This window comes from Sinohyriopsis cumingii, chromosome 2, assembly GCF_028554795.1.
Source record: "Sinohyriopsis cumingii isolate HCF-2022 chromosome 2, ASM2855479v2, whole genome shotgun sequence".
In the NCBI taxonomy this organism is placed as follows: domain Eukaryota; kingdom Metazoa; phylum Mollusca; class Bivalvia; order Unionida; family Unionidae; genus Sinohyriopsis; species Sinohyriopsis cumingii.
The window spans coordinates 129,342,110-129,360,451 of record NC_142962.1 but is presented as its reverse complement, the minus strand read 5'-3'; the positions used below and the strand labels follow the sequence as shown (position 1 = coordinate 129,360,451).

Below are 18,342 nucleotides of genomic sequence, written 5' to 3'. Positions count from 1 at the left end.
CCATAACAGAGAGCGCTTTAGACCACTCGGCCACTTGGGGCCCTGACACTGTTTAGTAATAAATCAGAACTGAGTATGTGACACAATGGAAATATGTGATGTGTTTAACAACTATACTTGGACAGCCTATCCGCTGAGTGACATTTACATTAAAATTTAACTTTGCCCACAGAGAACTGAAAATTGTGCCGGATATTCTCAATTTTTGTGGGAATTTCACAACCTTGCATCCTAGGTGCAACCCAGAACATAACCGAAAAAGAGCCCAACTTACGTGTAATTAGTGTAAGGCATGACGTCACTGCTATAAGCCCTGGCAAGTTTAAAACTGTGGGAGAAGTTGTCTTCATCCTTGTTCAAATTAATTTTTTGCAGACAGGCCTCATAGCCAATCTCTTTAAAGTCTTCATGGTTAGCTGCCACCTTCCCTGAGGTCAGGTACTCAATTACACCTGCAAGGTGAAAACCATTACAAAAACATAAAATCAACACAAGAACCAAAAAGAAACATCTATTTTGACAGCCAAGGCATATACATTAGCAGTCTGGACTCCTGTTTTTAAATGTTATTTGTGCAATAATGTTTAACCCTGAGCAGGACAAAATGAGAATTACATAAATGTAAATGGTTTCAAGCAGATGATTGAAAGATTAAGATCAATCCAATCTTTTACCCTTGACTGCTAAATGCCAAAGAAACCAGCATTAACTATGTACTTGAAACCAACTTGGGAGAGATCTTCAACCTCAGATGTGTTGAAAATCTGAATTTTTGATAGGCAATGCACATGTGTTGCAGATTTAGCCCAAAGCATTTTTACACCTTCAGTCTAAAAGGCTTCTTAGTTTGTTTAGACAAGAAATGTTACCAAAGACTGTTACTATAGAAATGAAACTCTAGCACAGAGGTATACATATTTCACATACTTTGTCATTCTTGTATCGTACCTGATTCTGGTAAAGAGTTGAGATCACCACAGAGAATCATGGGAATGGCGTTAGTGTCAGACTTGGACGAACCCTGACGGAAGCTGCTGGCACTGTCCTCTGCGATACGTTTCAGTTCCCACATCAGCATCATGGTCTGGATCAGCTTCACATCAGAATATTCTGGGTCCCAGTGGACATGAGCTGTGGCTACCAGCAGTGGCTGCTTCACATATGCCTCAGGAGGCATGCCACCTGCAAGAGTTATAAAGTCACAGATAAAATCCATGCCAGAAGACCAGACAATTTGTGAACTATTGTCTTATAAGGTGCAGTTTTGGTATTGTCATTCTATAGCTACGGAATTAGCAATATGCTTAAAATTTAACGTAATTCTTTTTTATTTTTTGTAACAAAATCTAGTCTGAAATACAAAGGTCACCTTCACATAACATGGACCATTTGTCATTGTGATCCTTGTAATACATCCAGACACTGATAATGGAACAGAACCATTTAGGTTGTAGGAGGGAGGCCTTTGTGCTACTCCTTGTTTTTGATGTGTTTTAGTCAAGAAGATCAGTTATCCAAAAGCTTATAATACCTATTCAATTCATGCTCTGTCATCTTTTAAAATATGATTTAAGTGTTTATCGGAAACCCCTCTATAATTAAATAGTCTACTCCCAAACTGCTAGCTCCTGCCTGATGTTGCATTTTCTTTATCATTTACATAATCCCTAAAGCAAATGCCTTCAATAATATGAAGTCATTAACTATGTACAATGAGATCCATAACTATGCACAATGAGATCTATAACTATGTACAATGAGATCCATAACTATGTACAATGAGATCTATAACTATGTACAATGAGATCCTGTACAATGAGATCTATAACTATGTACAATGAGATCCATAACTATGTACAATGAGATCTATAACTATGTACAATGAGATCCTGTACGATGAGATCTATAACTATGTACAATGAGGTGCATAACTATGTACTGTGATTTGTGATGTGATTTGGATTTTTAACGTAGCTTTAACAATTTTTCAGTCATATCGTTACGATGTCTGCAATGTGGCAGTTTATAGTGATGTCTAGCACTGGAGCATCATGCCGCAGACATATAGCATGATGTCCCACCCAGTCACATTATTCTGACACTGGGCCGACCAGTCCTCACACTAACCTCTTAATGCTGAGCGCCAAACAAGGTAGCTGTTAGCACCATTTTTCGTAAGTCTTTGGTATGACTCGGCCGGGGATCGAACCCACGACCTCCCGCATCCGAGGCAGATGCTCTAACCACTAGGCCACCGGAGCGGTCCATAACTATGTACAATGAGATCCATAACTATGTACAATGAGATTCATAAGTATGTACAAGTTTCAGTTAAAATGATTATTTATCAAGTCAGTTCATAAGTTTCATGTCAAGTACTTCAAAATCCAATTATGACATTTTATGGACACTCAAAAATCCATCCTGTCAGGCACATCTGACTTGTATGAAGATTTTTTTCTGAATGCCTGAACCACATGTAAAAGAATAGTGAATACATGCACACAGCTAAACAGAGCTGATGGTCTTCTGGTTAAATTGTGAATCATTACTGTTGGTTCAACTATTACTGCTACTGTTTCTACTATTGCTGCTGCTGCTTCTATGACTACTGCTGCTGCTTCTACTACGATTCTTATCGCAAAATGGTGTCAATTTCAAATGAAATATCAGTAAGAGCAAATTAGGCACTAAAAACTTAAGGAAGCATTGGTATGGAAAATGCAAAATAAAATATTTTGTGAGATTTGTTAATTTCTTTGGAAATAAGCATAAACATATAAGACTAAAATAATACAGAATGAATATAACTGCATTATTTCAATAAAACCAAATTAAGTAGTGTGAATAATTTTACTGATTTACCTCCACTTTCAAACACTCCCTCTTTAGTTTCCAGCAATGCTGCCAGGCCGATATTGTCTTTCGTCATGACACGATTCAGCATGTCATCGGAACCCTCCGCATTGGCCATAGCCAACTGGTTGAATTCAATCAAGTGTTCCTTCAATAATCTGAACCTGCAAATTATAAACACAAAGCCATAGTCATATCCAAATTAGTTCAGAAAATTAGCGACCAGCAACAGAATGCTGTTGAGGAACAAGGAACCCCCAAAGCATACAATATATTACAGATGTAGCCATATGTAAATTAGCTGAAAAAATCTGCTACCAGCAAATGAATGCTCTCGAGAAGCAAGTGCCCCAACAGCATACAACCAAAGTCTAGCTCTGTTTAAATGACTTTACCTGCCTACTTATTGCAAACAATACAGCTGCAAGAACTGGTCAGGTGCATCAACTCAGATAACTCAAGTGGTAGAACACCTGTCAATGTCTGGATGCAGATTTTTCCTGTGACAATAATTTTTATTTATCTGTAACAAATTAATAAATATACAAAAAGAATTTTTTTATTATTAACAATTTCATAGTAATAATAACAAGATGAGTCCCTTAAAGGGAATGGTTCTCCACTGGGTGAAAAGAATTGACAGGAGTTCAAGATATGTTTTTCTTCCTTGTAACTGCAGAGTGTTGAAACCATCTATGATATTTTTCAGTGATAACAAGAAGTTAATACTAGCTGCCGTGGTACATTTATTGAATATCAGCATGACACCTTTTTCACTAAGATAAAGGAGACATCATTAGAAGTCTTCTGTCTTCTGGTAAAAATCATAATCTATTCAGGAATAGCTATAACAATAGATTTAAGACAGTTGTCATGGCAGCCATATTGCATGCATGATATTAACACCAGTCTGCTCTTGTGCTTTTACATTTTATTATTAGTATAGGTGAGAAAGAGAGAGGAATTTGATTAAATCAAATGGAAAACAAACTTTTGAAGGAAAGCATGACCTTTCATGAACAAAGTTGGCAATGTCCTCAAAAGAATATTCTTTTCATTAAAAAGGAACTGGTCACATTTGAATAGTACCTGAAGTACCTGTCCAATGAAGCCAGTGAATTTTCAACCCTGAATTACATTATAATCTTGATTTGTATTACACTCTTTGTGTAACTGTGTGTCAAAATAAACTGGAATAAAATGAGAATTAATCAATAATGATACTGCATATTAATCTGTACTACATGATTGGTTTAGGAGTCTGTGAATACAGCTAGGTTCCAGATTCAATACTGTAAACAAAGCTACACATGTATACAGTCAAATTTTGGTTGTGTTAGGAAGTGAACGCATATAAGGCTGCTCCGGTGGCTTAAGTGGTTAGTGTCCACCTCGGATGCGGGTTCCAACCTTTTGAGTCATACCAACGATTATAAAAATGGTACTAGCAGCTGTGTTCACCATTAAGAGGTTAGTGTTAGGACTGGTCAGCCTGGTGTCAGGATAATGTGACTGGGTGGGACATGATGTCACACGTCTGCAGCATGATGCCCCAGTATTAGACATGATAGTAATATGACTGAACAAATTTTTAAAGCTGCATTAAAATCCAAAATCTCACACACACACACACAAACTCATCTCACACTTACAAATTTTTTTCAACAATTTACATATACATGACAAATTAAAAAAAGTATGTCTAACTATTAGACCAATTACTATGGTATTATAACTTTGCTACACTTTGTGGTTTTGAAAAAAGTGGATCAACTGGGTTATAATAGGGGACAAACATGTTATCCATGTCCTATCTATGACTTACTTTGCAGTTTTGTAGAAAATCGCACAGCCATCAACATGTTTCCTATCATGTTCCGTCATGGTCCTTGCACGAGACTTGGGAGAAAAGATTCCCTCGTAACCCTCGCGTTCCAGGTCTGGCATAAAGAAGTTATAGAACTGGTCGGTCTCTACCTCCTGTAACAGACAAAAGCCCATGACAATGGAGAACATTCATGTGCAAGTTAACATTATCTAAAATGCTGCTAGGTGGATAACAGTTTTGTTTCTCTTAAAATCAGTACATTTTTTAAAATGTAAATATCTTACTGCTCACTGTTATGGACCATTATATCTGGACTGAGAACAAAAATATTGACCCTCATAAAATGAGAAAATTCAGAAAGATGTGCACTTTATTAGTGTTTGTAAGCCACTTTCTGTTAGTGCAAAGACTGAAGATAAATCCAAATGAGCAGAAGGCATACACTTAGCAACTGTCTCAGCATGTGATGTTAATGAGAAATAAGGCCTATTCACACTTGATGTTGCAATGATGTATGTACTTATCATGAGATGCAATTCTTTGGCAACAACTAATACGTTAATTAGGTTTTGTCATTGTGTTGGAATATCATTAAGTTTCCAATAGTTGTCAAAATAAGCCAATTTATCCACAGAGTAACTATTTCATTTGGTTCTGACAGAAGCAATTCTGGGTGGCATTGTCACAAGAGCTGATTTATTATTTTCACATATGAATACATGAGGACATGTTGTCTTTAGGATGATTACATTGCAACCCAATTTAAAGACAAATTTAAATAACAAATTCCACTTAATAACATGTCTTTAAGTGGTTTTTATATCAGGCATTTACCATTATTTTCAGTAATCAATATATCATCTTATGCTGACTATTGTGTAATTTATTAAGAAATTATTTTTCTTATAAAAAAATACAACAAAATATGGTTTCTGAGTAAATTTCTTGATTATTCCAAATTTGAACGTAAAAGCTGCCATTTTCAACAAGAAAAGAAGAAACACATTCCATTACCAAATTCAATAGTGATTTCTTCTGATGTCATGCAAAAATGAAAAATGTAAACCAAACAGGCTTCTGCATAATAAGTCGGTTTATGTGTTATCAGAAGATGCAAAACCAAGGAAGAAATGAACATAATTTTAATATCTTTAATTTTTTGTATCTTGTAGTACTACATGTTTTCACTGATTTGGATGGTTTATCTTCCTACCAATTTTTTGTTGTACAATTCTTTATCTTTACATTTTAAGAAGCCAATATAGCCAGCATTGTGCTGATATGCGTTAAACCCAATACATACAAACGTTTACAAAATATTACCATTGCAATACCTGCTTTAAAAATCTGTTTTATGAATTAATGTATTCACTCACTTACAACTCAAGACCAAGTGCAAATAACATAGACCCTTTATTGCCACTGAATAATGCACCAGCTGATCAGGGTCTATATTGTTTGTTCTGCTGATTACTGCTAGCAAACTGCATAGACCCAGATCTGTAGCACATTATGCAATGGCAAACCTGGGTCAATTCAGTTTGTAATTCAACCCAACTTATAAGCAAGTAAATATAGTACAAATGGTGTCTCTACAATGTGCCTACTTTAATACCAAGATCAAGTGTACCCAGTGGGGTACCAGCCGTTGAACAGAACATTAACCTGGATTATTTACCACTATGTTCTTCTTAAAGCCAACTAAAATGAAAAACCTGAAATGTCAACTGCAGCTTTCTAAATGTTTGTTGTATCATCCTGGTTTTAATTCCTTGATAAATATTGGAACCACTGTAATGCACTATCAATACAGTGCTGAATGTAATGACACAGGTCAGGTTACATTCGTCTAAAGGGTCATTTACATTAATTGCAATAAAGACCTAAGGCAGTGATTCCTAACCTTTTTCTGTAGTGTTAACCTCATGAGGTTTTGAATGCTAAAAAAACAATTCAGTAGGAAATTTCAAAATATTAAAGTTGAACATGGCAACCTACTCAAAACAGCATGAAAACCTAGTTTTGTGTTGCCACATTATGGGTGATTATCCATAGGTTAAGTACCAATGACCTAGAGTTATAGCATTTTTTATGCAATCTGTTAATACTGAACAGATTTTCTGTATGTCTGTCTGTCTGTGACTCAATTCTTCAGATGAAAACTTTAATCAGGGTCAAAAGAATTGCACAATATTCAGCAAACAATACAAATACCTAATCTCCACCTTCCAGACTGCATCAGCATAGAGTATTTGCAAATATCAATCTGAGAAAAAATACACCAACAAATGTGCACCCCCTTTCTTAATTGTTTCTAGCAATCAGATTCATTCCATCTTTTGAGCAAGTAATGGCATCATCAGGTTAAATATGAGACTGGATTAACTTATTAAGAAATTGATTTTACAACATTCTTCCCGATTTATAGAAATTTTACCTTTGTTTACCTTAAAGGTGTGATTTGGCATGCTTTGTTTTTCATTATTAATTGTATTTTGCCTTCACCAATGCTTTCAAAATCTGTTTTATGAATTAATGTATTCACTCACTTACATGTCAAGACACAGTGCAAATAACATAGATCCTTTATTGCCACTGAATAATGCACCAGCTGATCAGGGTCTATATTGTTTGTTCTGCTAATTACTGCTAGCAAACTGCATAGACCCAGATCTGCAGCACATTATGCAATGGCAAACCTGGGTCAATTCAGTTTGTAATTCAACCCAACTTATAATGACACAGGTCAGGTTACATTCATCTAAAGGGTCATTTACATTAATTGCAATAAAGACCTAAGGCAGTGATTTTTAACCTTTTTCTGTGGTGTTAACCTCATGAGCTTTTGAATGCTAAAAAAACAATTTGGGTATGAAATTTCAAATTATTAAAGCTGAACTTGGTGACCCATTCAAAATAGCAAGGTGACATAGTTTGGGGTTATGACATTTTGGGGATTATCCATACATTAAGTACCACTGACCTAAGGTTAATTGCTTCTATAAAACAGATTCATTTTATCTTTTGAGCAAGCCATGATATCACCAGGTCAAATATGAGATTGGATTAACTTATCAAGAGATTTATTTTACAACATTCTTCCTGATTTATATAAATTTTACCTTTGTTTACCATAAAGTGTGCTTTGGCAAACTTTGTTTTTCATTATTAATTTTAATTTGCATTTGTCAATGCTCACAGTGCCACCTAGTGTACAAAATTTGGGTGATTATCCACAGGGTAAGTATAGAGTTTCTTATGCAATCTGCTAACACTAAATAGATTTTCTGCATGTTTGTCTGCATATATGTCTGTCTGTCTGAATCAATCAAACATTCTTCTGCTGAAAACCATAATCAGACTGCATCAGCACTGAGTATTTGTAGATATCAATCTGGGGGAAAATGCAGCAAAACCTGTGCAGCCCCCTTACTTGTTTATATAAAGCAGATTCATTCCATCTTTTGAGCAAGTGATGATATCATCAGGTCAAATATGAGACTGAATTAACTTATCAAGAAACTGATTTTACAAAAATTCTTCCTGATTTACCTTTATTTACCTGAGGTGTGATTTGGCATGCATTGTTTTCATTATTAATTTTAATTTGCCCTCCTCAATGTTCATAGTGCCATCTAGTGTAAAAAAACTTGGGGCTCCTCATTAATGTTTCAGGTTTTTTGTAAGGGCATCAAATTATAAACTTATGTCAATCAGATCACATACTAACATCACACCTGTCAACTCTTAGCCAAGAGAAGAAAAGCCTGATATTTGGGGTTGTTCCACACATACCTCCTGACCCCATAGTATCTCCCAATTTTTGCTGAGAACTCTCAATTATTACATTATGTCGATCAATTTTCCTTTCTTGCAAAAACTCCTGCAAAGATATATCATGCAATCCACAGAAGGTATGTTTCATTTTTTCACCTGTGAATATTGTTAATTAATATCATAATTTTTTCTTTGGTAAACATTATCGTTAAGTTTAAACATTCACATTCACATTCAGACCAACAACAATACTAAAATAAAAAACAAACCACAACAAAAAAATTGTCAGCAATTAGTTTAAATCCCATGAATGATCACAGTGAATGCTGTGTAACTTTTTCTTCAAGCACAATAGAATCTCCATTCCCACCAAGGACACTTGCATGAGTAAACACCTTGCATTACTGTGCCATATAAGTAAATGTTAATTACTATCATTAAATTAGAACGAATGAAAAATATACCATACAGCGTATGTGATCCCCCTCCCCCCAAAAACTAATTCAGAATAAGTGTTATTTACTAAACAGTGTTAAATGCCTTACGAGTTGACCCCAAGGAAATAATGCGGGATATAAAATGTGGGAAAAATAGTTGATACATGTCCGGTAGCTTGAGACTGGAGCTTTGAACTGTTGGTTACAACAAAACAGGGTATCATTTATTTGCCAATCAACTGCTGATGCTTACATAAACACTGTAGAATATGGTTTCTTTGAAGTATGTCTGAGGGACATTCCTTTTCAAAATAAAACTGCAATGGTAAGTATTAACTGTTAATTAGTCACACTGGCTTTCCTGCTTGTTTACTTAAGTCTAATCTGTAGCAAATGTGTAGTCTGGCCACAGCTGACCAGAATTTTAAAAATGGGTATGTCCTGTGGGAAAATAAGGTATGAGGCAAATTTAGCAAAAATACCTCCAGAGTGTGTATCCCATTCTCCGTAATTTTTTAATCAATTTACCCACCTGGCTTTTGAAATGTTGACAGGTAGGTAACATAACTATAGAAAGATACATAGAACAGAAAACATGTCTTTCATTTGTCAATGAAAATTAAAAATGGCTAGAAGACCAGTAACTGAGTTTGTCTTTGGTGGTAAGTGAAAATAAATGGTGAGATCCTTTTTAGTTTTAACTAAATACTGTTAAATGCAATGGGTCATGTAAAACTAGTGTGGGGACAATTATTTCTTTTTAAATATTACATACATGTTCCCAAGGACAAGTTCTATTCTACGATTGGTTTAGTTTGCACATGAAAGGGATAATAAATATTCATCATGTATGCTAACCTGCAGACAAATGATGTCAGCAGCACAGCTGTGTATTTCCTCAATGATTCCCTTCTTTCTGTAATCCCAGTTGAGGGCCCAGGTTGGACAATAACCATACATCTGCCGTGTGCAATACTTGTCACACAACACGTTGTAGCACATGACAGTGAAAATTGCTGGAAGGAAAAGTGAGAAAAATTAAAGACTACTTGCATGCATAATAAATTTATCTATGACAAGCCCAAAAAGGTGTGCTGGAAACAAAAAAGGCGCACATTATACCTGTCTAACACCTGACACAAAGAATGAAACTATGCAAATAGCTAGGACTAAACTCCAGCTAGAACAACAACAAAAAAAATCAAAACAATTCATAGAAATGTTAACTACATGCATGCTGGATTACTGTATTACAATTACTTGCTTTGAGTCAAACTACAAACAACAAAGATCCTGATCTGCTGTAACATAATGTGTTGGTAGATCAGGGTCTATGTTGTTTGTTCTACTGAGTACTCCTAAAAAGCAGAAGAGACCCAGACCTGTCAGTGCATTAAGTGGTGGCAGATCTGTCTGTGAAGTTTGCAATTAGAATCATCTTAAAAGCAAGTATATGGTAAATTTCAATGTTGAATCCACCAGACTTTAGCACACCATTCTGCATGTACAAAAAACTGTCAAGAAGCTCACACCATTACCAGCATCCTGAAATCTTGAATGCATCGATAAACTGGACAGAGTTAATGAAACAGCTTGGACAATGAAATATTATAGCTAAATTTGTCATCCCGTGATGACTGTACAGAATCAATGAGACTAAGTCATCATGTATATTTTCCTTTCATGTGACCCTGACTGTGACATGTGAAAAATGACTAGTTTCTTTAAAATATTTTCAATGGGTCAAAGTTTAAACCCTGAACAAGGAGAAAAGTCACTGATTTACATTTTTCTTGCAGTGAAGTGACCTTGACCTTGTGACAGGAGACATGAATGTATGCAACACAACATCTAGTGATGGTGTATATGTGGATAAAATTGCACTGACATATCCTAAACATTTTACCTGAAGAATATCTTCAATGACCTTGACCTTGAGACAGGGGATATGGCTGTGCTACAGGACAGTATCCTGTCATAAGATACATATATTTTGCTAAGTTTCACTTAAATATCCACAGAATTTTAAAATGTATAGCATTCATGCCACAAGCTTTTTTCTTTCTTTCCATGCCCTTTCACCTGAGGACATGGCTTAGTTGTCAGACATACATGTACCTTTAACTCATGGGCAGAGGTTTGATCAAATCTATCCAAGACTTACAAAGTTACAGCCAGGCAAGAAAATGTTAATGTGGGGGGGCGTTGATACACAGATGGACAAAGCCATAATATACTGTCAGTCAGTACATCCAGGGAAGGGCAACAGAAACATTATATAACCTACCAATGTTGCAGTGGAGATAAAAGATAGGTGTTGGAAGAAATAATGCATCTTTAAAATAATTAAATGTCAATAGTTTGGCAGATAAAACTAATGTAGCATTATCCCCCCCCCTCCACATTTTTGTTAACAATGACCATTCAATGGTGCTTGTCAGAAAATATGGCATGACATCACAAAATACTTATTGGGGGAACATGTCATATGTACAAGATAAAGGTGGCCATGTGGAAAAGAATATCAATTCAGCATTGCAACATGTAAAGTTGGCAAGAAAAAAATGTTTGCTAATAAAAAAAGGAAAGCTAGAGCCTGCAAAAGGAGCCAACAATCAAAGCAATTCTATAAAATGTGTGACTTGCACACCAAGCATAAATAAGCAAATTTTCATCACCTATTTTCTTTTATTTCTTTTTTTCTAGCAATGACCATATAGAATCATGGTGTAGCATTAGCATATTCATTTTCAAAAAATTCAATAAGACCATGTTGTATTTTATAACCTATCACAGATGCACACAAAATAATCTCTGAAGTATTGAGTTCTTTCTTCTAATGATCTGTCAATTCTAAAAATGTATCAGGGGTATACATCATGGTAAATGGACAGAAAGTCACAGGACAAAAAAATCATAGGCAGAAGTCAGAAATACACAGAAACCTCCATATTTAAAAGTTAAATAATCCATTATTTGCTAAAAATTGACATTATACCCTTTCTAAATCGCAATGTGCTTGCAAAGCAACTCACCTCAAACAATCGTCAAAATGATGAATTGTTGTAAGTTTGGGGGTTCAGCACCATTTCTCTGCACAAGATACCATAGACTATATATAGTTGCTCAAATAATTGGTTGAGTAAGAACACTGGAAAACACTGATAAAAGCCATGACCAATGGGAAGCTACTGGCAAGTTTTCTCACATATGCAGATTGGCAAAGCCTGCGACTGGAACCCATGCAGAAAGTGGTGAGATGGCAGTAATTAGTAAAAGTGAGTGCGTTGCAACACTCAAACACATATAGCCCTTCAGAATGATGTGTAAGCAAGGTCGGCTAATACACTTAGTTTCATAATGATTTATTATAAGGTACGAAGAAAATCCATCAAGAATTTTAGGATATATATTTAGGTAAATAAAACAAGTCCCTCAAAGGGAGAGAACCTACTGGCTGAAAATTTCCTGGCATTAAAGATAAGACCATTTCTTTTTTTTAATTGTGGAATGTTGAAACAATCTTTTACATTCTTCAGCAACAGAAAGATTTTCAAATTAGCTCATACTGGATGTCAACTAGACACCATTTTTATTTAGGACCCAAACCAGACATTGTAAGAAGTCTTCTTGTAGAAACCCCATATTAATATGACTTTGTTTTGGAGCAACAAAACCAAGATTTCCAAAATGGATGCTAAATTCTATCTGCTTACCCTGATTGACTTTTAATTTTTTTTTAATTAAAAAAATTGTGTGTATGACGTGAAGTTTTCAATGTGCAATACTCATTTAACTTACTTACAAACATGCTTAAAGGCTAATTTAAATTGTCATGCATTTTGGGTTGATTTAAAATCTATTTCTCTAGTAAAATCCAAACTGATTATTTCTGTACATTATGATTAATGATTTTGTTGAAAAATGGGGATATGGTGGAAATATTTCTCAATGCCACTTGTATAATACAATACACAATGTACAATACTCAAAGACTGCACTCCTGCATTTGAATACACAGTATTTTAAAAAATTATTTTCAAGAACTATAGCTTATTTTCCGTTTTCTTGAATGACCACAGATGTAGCATTAACACATTTCCATAGAATCACTATTCAATTCATAACTAATTACAAATTCCCTACACTATAATTTCAACAGAGATTTTTTTGTTTTGTTGTTGTTGTTATTGTTGTGGGGTTTTTAAGATAGGCTATACATAGCAGCCAGTATAACTGGTGGAGGAAGAACCTAAAATACCCGAAAGAACCATCAAACCATGAGAACCTACTGCCAAGCTTTCTCACGTACCCATGTTAGCCAACCCATGCAGATAGAGGTGAGACAGCAGTGATCTGGAATGGTGAGCACTTTAGACCACTTGGCTACTCGGGGCCCCAAGTTCTTTGTTGAGTGGTGTCACAATTCAGCCAACATTTTGGGGGGGGGGGGGGTATAGGAGACTAAAAAAATGCTTGAGTAGAAACCTCTATATCTGACCTTTACAAAATCCATTTTTTCCTAAGATCTAAACAATTTCTAAACAATGTACTAACAGAAATAAGAGCTAACCCTTCCATGAACTGTTTACTTAATTATTACTTCATACACCATCCACATAATCCATCTGTTGAGGCCATCTCACATGACAAGGTTCATTCTAAATACAGTTTGTTAGCCTGCCTCTTCATTGACCTGCCATACCAATATAAAAACATGCCAAACACATTCTAACTGAAAAACAAACACCCACCAACCACTTATAAAACAGATTACACCCATACAAAATAAGCAGTGACTTTGTTTTTCTTGATCTGACCCTTGGATTGAACACCCTATCAAATCAACCATTCTTGTTTTCAAAGACATACCAGGGCAGTCAACCAGAGATGAAATGAGTAGGTGTTTAACCCATGATCCTTGGATAAAGGTCCAACACTCTACTAACTGACCTACTGTGGCTCCCAACTTTATTAATGAATGTTATTAAAAATCAGTTGCAATAAAATGGCTGACACCTTCTTCAAATCTAATAGCATAAATGAAAGGTCTATCTATGCAAGTTTTAGTGTAGATACTCCTCGCAGCGAATTGCAATTCGGAAGGTATAATTTTTCCCTTGAATGTAAGCAAGCTGTAAAACTGGTTCCATCGAATGCTTTCCTCCCTATTATGCAGTTACTGTATGGATACATTTTAGAATATAGGCATAAAAAAGCCACTTTGTGCTACCCTTGAGTTTTGAGATCTACAACGCTATTGGAGACCTGCAAATTGGGACAGTGGCATAAACTTCTGGCTCCCTGAAGTTACCTATATGCCTTATCCCAAAGTAACTCACACACATGCTTATAGTGCAGTCTATGTTTCTGGATCTCACTGTGTATGAGTTATCGAGTGAGAGGTGTACATGGCAGTCATTGTATTTGGTGGAGGAAGAAACCAGGAATACCCCAGATACATGTACCCATTTTGTGTGAGTAATACTTTAAAAAAAATTTATTCAAAAACAATGAAACAGCAATTTTTATTAAAATGATCGTAGGGTTTTCTGGCATGAAAGACTAAAAAATAACTTTAAACAGAATACCTGACCTTAAAAAATCCTTAATTTGCTAATAGCTGAAATTATACCCTTTCTTCATAATGTGCCTGCAAAATACTAAATGCAGCCTACAGTTTATCAATCTGTTGCATTCAAGGGTAGTAGCCAGCTGTGAGGTTTGAGGTCCATGCCTTATTTTCTGACAGGGCTATTAACCTACAGTTTGGTGGACTGCCCCCTTTATGACTGTTCAATTATACAAGAAAACCAAAATGTTTATAAAATATTACATAAGTAGTTATTTTGTTTCTGTTGGTTTTCATGGCTATATCATAATAAGGAAATGGGAGCTACATGCCTTTCCTAAGGACTCTCTGAGAAAGTTGATTTGAGCTGTCTTAGGCAGTATTAAACTAGTAACCCTTGGATTACAGGTCCAAAACTCTACCTACTATGTCACCATGGTTCCAACTTTAGTCGTGAATGCTCTGACAGAATGTTGCCTTCTTACTTGACAATATGTACATTAGGTTTATGGTAGAATATTCAATACCATATGTACTTGCTTGTAAGTCAAGTCAAATTGCAAACAACAAAGATCCTGATTTGCCAGAGAATAGTGAGAATGTAGATCAGGATCAGTGTTTGTTCCATTAATTACTCCCAACAAACTGCACAGACCCAGATCTGCCAGCACAAAATGCAAAAGCAGATCTGGGTCTGTGCACTTTGCAGCTGGACTCTTTTATCAGTGAGCTTATAAAGCAATCAAAATATCATTCCGACAAAAGTGAATAAAAATCATACAAGTCATGGATCAAAATAAGTGCACAAAGAAAAGTTCTAAATAAGAATGTGATAAGATTTCTAATAAATTACTCCCTGGTTGGAAACTTAGAATAACTACTTTATAACAAATTTGATGGGTACTCTATGAACACAGTAAAGCTCAAAACTGACTTCATGAGAACGCGTCCTTATTATCAAGATATTAATCATGCATTCTGAATGTGTCAAACTGCTTAATCACATGGCAATGTATGTCTGCTGGGTCATTTCTCATATAGCTACATTCTCTTGATGCATTTAAACGCTGATATCATATAGCTACATTCTCTTGATGCATTTAAACGCTGATATCATATAGCTACATTCTCTTGATGCATTTAAACGCTGATATCATATAGCTACATTCTCTTGATGCATTTAAACACTGATATCATATATCATACCTGTATTAATATATCAACTATCAACCTCAAAATGTAGTTTCTCTTTAATCAACACTTACTGCATGGAACCGTACCATGCATATTGCCTAGATATTGCAACATATTAAAACTTCTTCATCTCCACCTTATGCAAAGGAAGACTTGATTCCTGGCCATCAATCTACTAAACTGAAAACCATAACTCTATTAAACTGAGCTCACTGAATTACCTAACTGACAGACTGATTACCTGACTAATCATCGAAACTGAATGATTTACTCTCAAATCCACTGTGACCTGGATCTAACTTTATATTCCAGGTTTACAACAATGTCATTCAGTGATTGATTACTTCAAGCTATAGTTTCATAGTGGTCAACTTATTTTATGGAAGTAGCAGTAAATATGTTTCCCAACTAAGAGTGCCATACATGACCCCTACCAACCATATACACTGCATGTAGCCTAGCCACAAGGGCCATATTTTCTATAGGTCCCCTATCACTCATTTCTCCACTTGAAATGCCCACCATATTATGTACAGTATGTACTTGCTAACAAGTCAACCTGCAAATAACAAAGATGTTGATCTGCCATAACATAATGAGCCTGCTGATCAGAGTTTTCTTGTTTATTCTACTATTTATATTAAAAAAAACTGCACAAATCCAGATCTGCTGGCACATTATGCAAGGCAGATCTGGGTCTGTGCAGTTTGCAGTTTAACTTGTTTTATAAGTGAGTACAAACTGCATTATAGTATAGAACTGTACTAGTACCACTAACCTACTTACTCTTTACCTGAAGCATGCTACACTAGGCCACTGGACACAAACAAGTAAGCATATATGGTATAATGTAAAGCAGGCTAAGGACAAATATTTGCCTGAAGTTCAACCAACTTTTACCGATAATTTTCCCATAACAAAATGTTGTAAAATGTTTAGGCTTTAGTGACTTGTACAACTGAAACGGAATACAAGTATATGCTTGATTTCTTATTTTCTTTCATTGTCGCTTCATGCCCATCCTGTTACCTGGTTCCATGTATACATGTATTAGAAAAGCTTCACTTGCTCATCAAAAATGAAAAAGATTACCATGTCAGTGTGTCATCAATTGATATGGGTCAATGAACATCATGAAATGTAAACCAGTTATATATGTGAAATATATATCTGATATAAACTAGTACATAATTAAGTGTGCCACCATATGGTCCCATGAACATACATTATGCATGACTGAATATGCAGACTCATTCTGACCTACTAATCATATTTTCCAATGCTGAACAGTCCCAAAAGGTCAGCAACAAAAATGAAGAGAAAAAAAGTTCTATATTTAAACCTATCAACTGTCAACATCCATTAGTTTCTGTTGGAAAATGTGCAACTCTTTTGTGTTCTGTAATTTTTAATTGTGTTAAATTATCATATAATTAGGGAATATACTTCATCAAATAAAAATGTGACATAAATCACACAGTGGCATCAGGTGACTCAACCTCATTGTGAAATCCTGATATAAGGAGATCCCTCCTGTTTTAACAGACATGCATTAACTTGCAATAAATGTGTCTTCAGTGTCACTCAATACTCTATAGATCTTAGTTCAAGGAAATTCACAATACCATATATACTCTTGTACAAGTCAGTTCCGACAGCAAACTGCATAATGTGCCAGAAGATCCAGGTCTATGAAATTTGAAGTAATCAGTAAAACAAATAATAATGACCCTGATCTGTCAGCACATTTTGAGGCAGTAGATCAGGATCTATGTTCTTTGCAGTTCGACCCATGTACATATGGTATACATATTGATTCTTCAAGAATAATTTATTCCTCCTATTATGTGTACTCGTAGCCCTTCTTATGTTTCATGCACATTGTGTTTGTGCAAATAAAGAATGACTGCACACCCCGATAAGCATCCTTGAAAACTTGTACAATCAACGGAATCAATGGCACTGCATCAGGGGACAATGAAAGTAATCAATAACAGTTATAGAGCTGCTTTTAGATTACAGATAATAATAATAATAATAACAATAATACCAACAACTACGTCTTTATAAATACAATAACAAGTATAGTAACTTATCTCTCTTGCTGCCCTCAAGATATATAGAAAAGTACACATAAAAATTGATACAAACTATCACAGTCCTCTTCACATGTATACAGTCTATGCTCGCTTATAAATCAAGTCCAACTGCAAGTAACAAAGATCCTAATCTGTTGGAGCATAATGCGCCTGCAGATCAGGGTCTATGTTATTTGTTCCACTGATTACTTCTAACAAACTGCACAGACCCATCTGCCGAATCTGGTCTGTGCATTCTGCAGTTGGTCTCAACTTATAGGCGAGTATATACAGTATACATATTCTCACCCTTTACACAGTCATCCATACGCCTATACAAACATGAATTCATGTACACAAACTTTGTAAATTCTTTAAACCAATTTTCGTATACTTATTTTATATACCATATGTAATATGATTATTTCTACTACCTCCTTCGCACTATTACGAGCAACAGATTTACCACTAAGTCAGGTTATATCAGTCTAAATTTTGCATGTTTGGCAATACAATTTAACAGCCAACTCCAAAGAAATTAATTTCGATGATGGTTGCCAAGGATTTAGATCAGCATGCAGTAAAACAGAAATGTAAAGA

At 35.3% G+C, this 18,342-nt stretch overlaps 1 protein-coding gene across 2 annotated transcripts in view; it reads right to left on the bottom strand.

The window, feature by feature from the left end:
* Positions 1–18,342, bottom strand: part of LOC149805815 (CCR4-NOT transcription complex subunit 6-like) — a 134,755-nt gene that overhangs the window by 12,075 nt on the left and 104,338 nt on the right. For both annotated transcript variants that reach the window (XM_089950529.1, XM_089950528.1), the window contains 5 exons: positions 9,757–9,914; positions 4,682–4,836; positions 2,866–3,020; positions 949–1,182; positions 275–452 (listed from right to left, as the gene is read on the bottom strand). In XM_089950529.1, the coding sequence (XP_089806655.1) occupies positions 275–452; positions 949–1,182; positions 2,866–3,020; positions 4,682–4,836; positions 9,757–9,914 (880 nt within the window). The remainder of the gene's footprint in view (positions 1–274; positions 453–948; positions 1,183–2,865; positions 3,021–4,681; positions 4,837–9,756; positions 9,915–18,342) is intronic.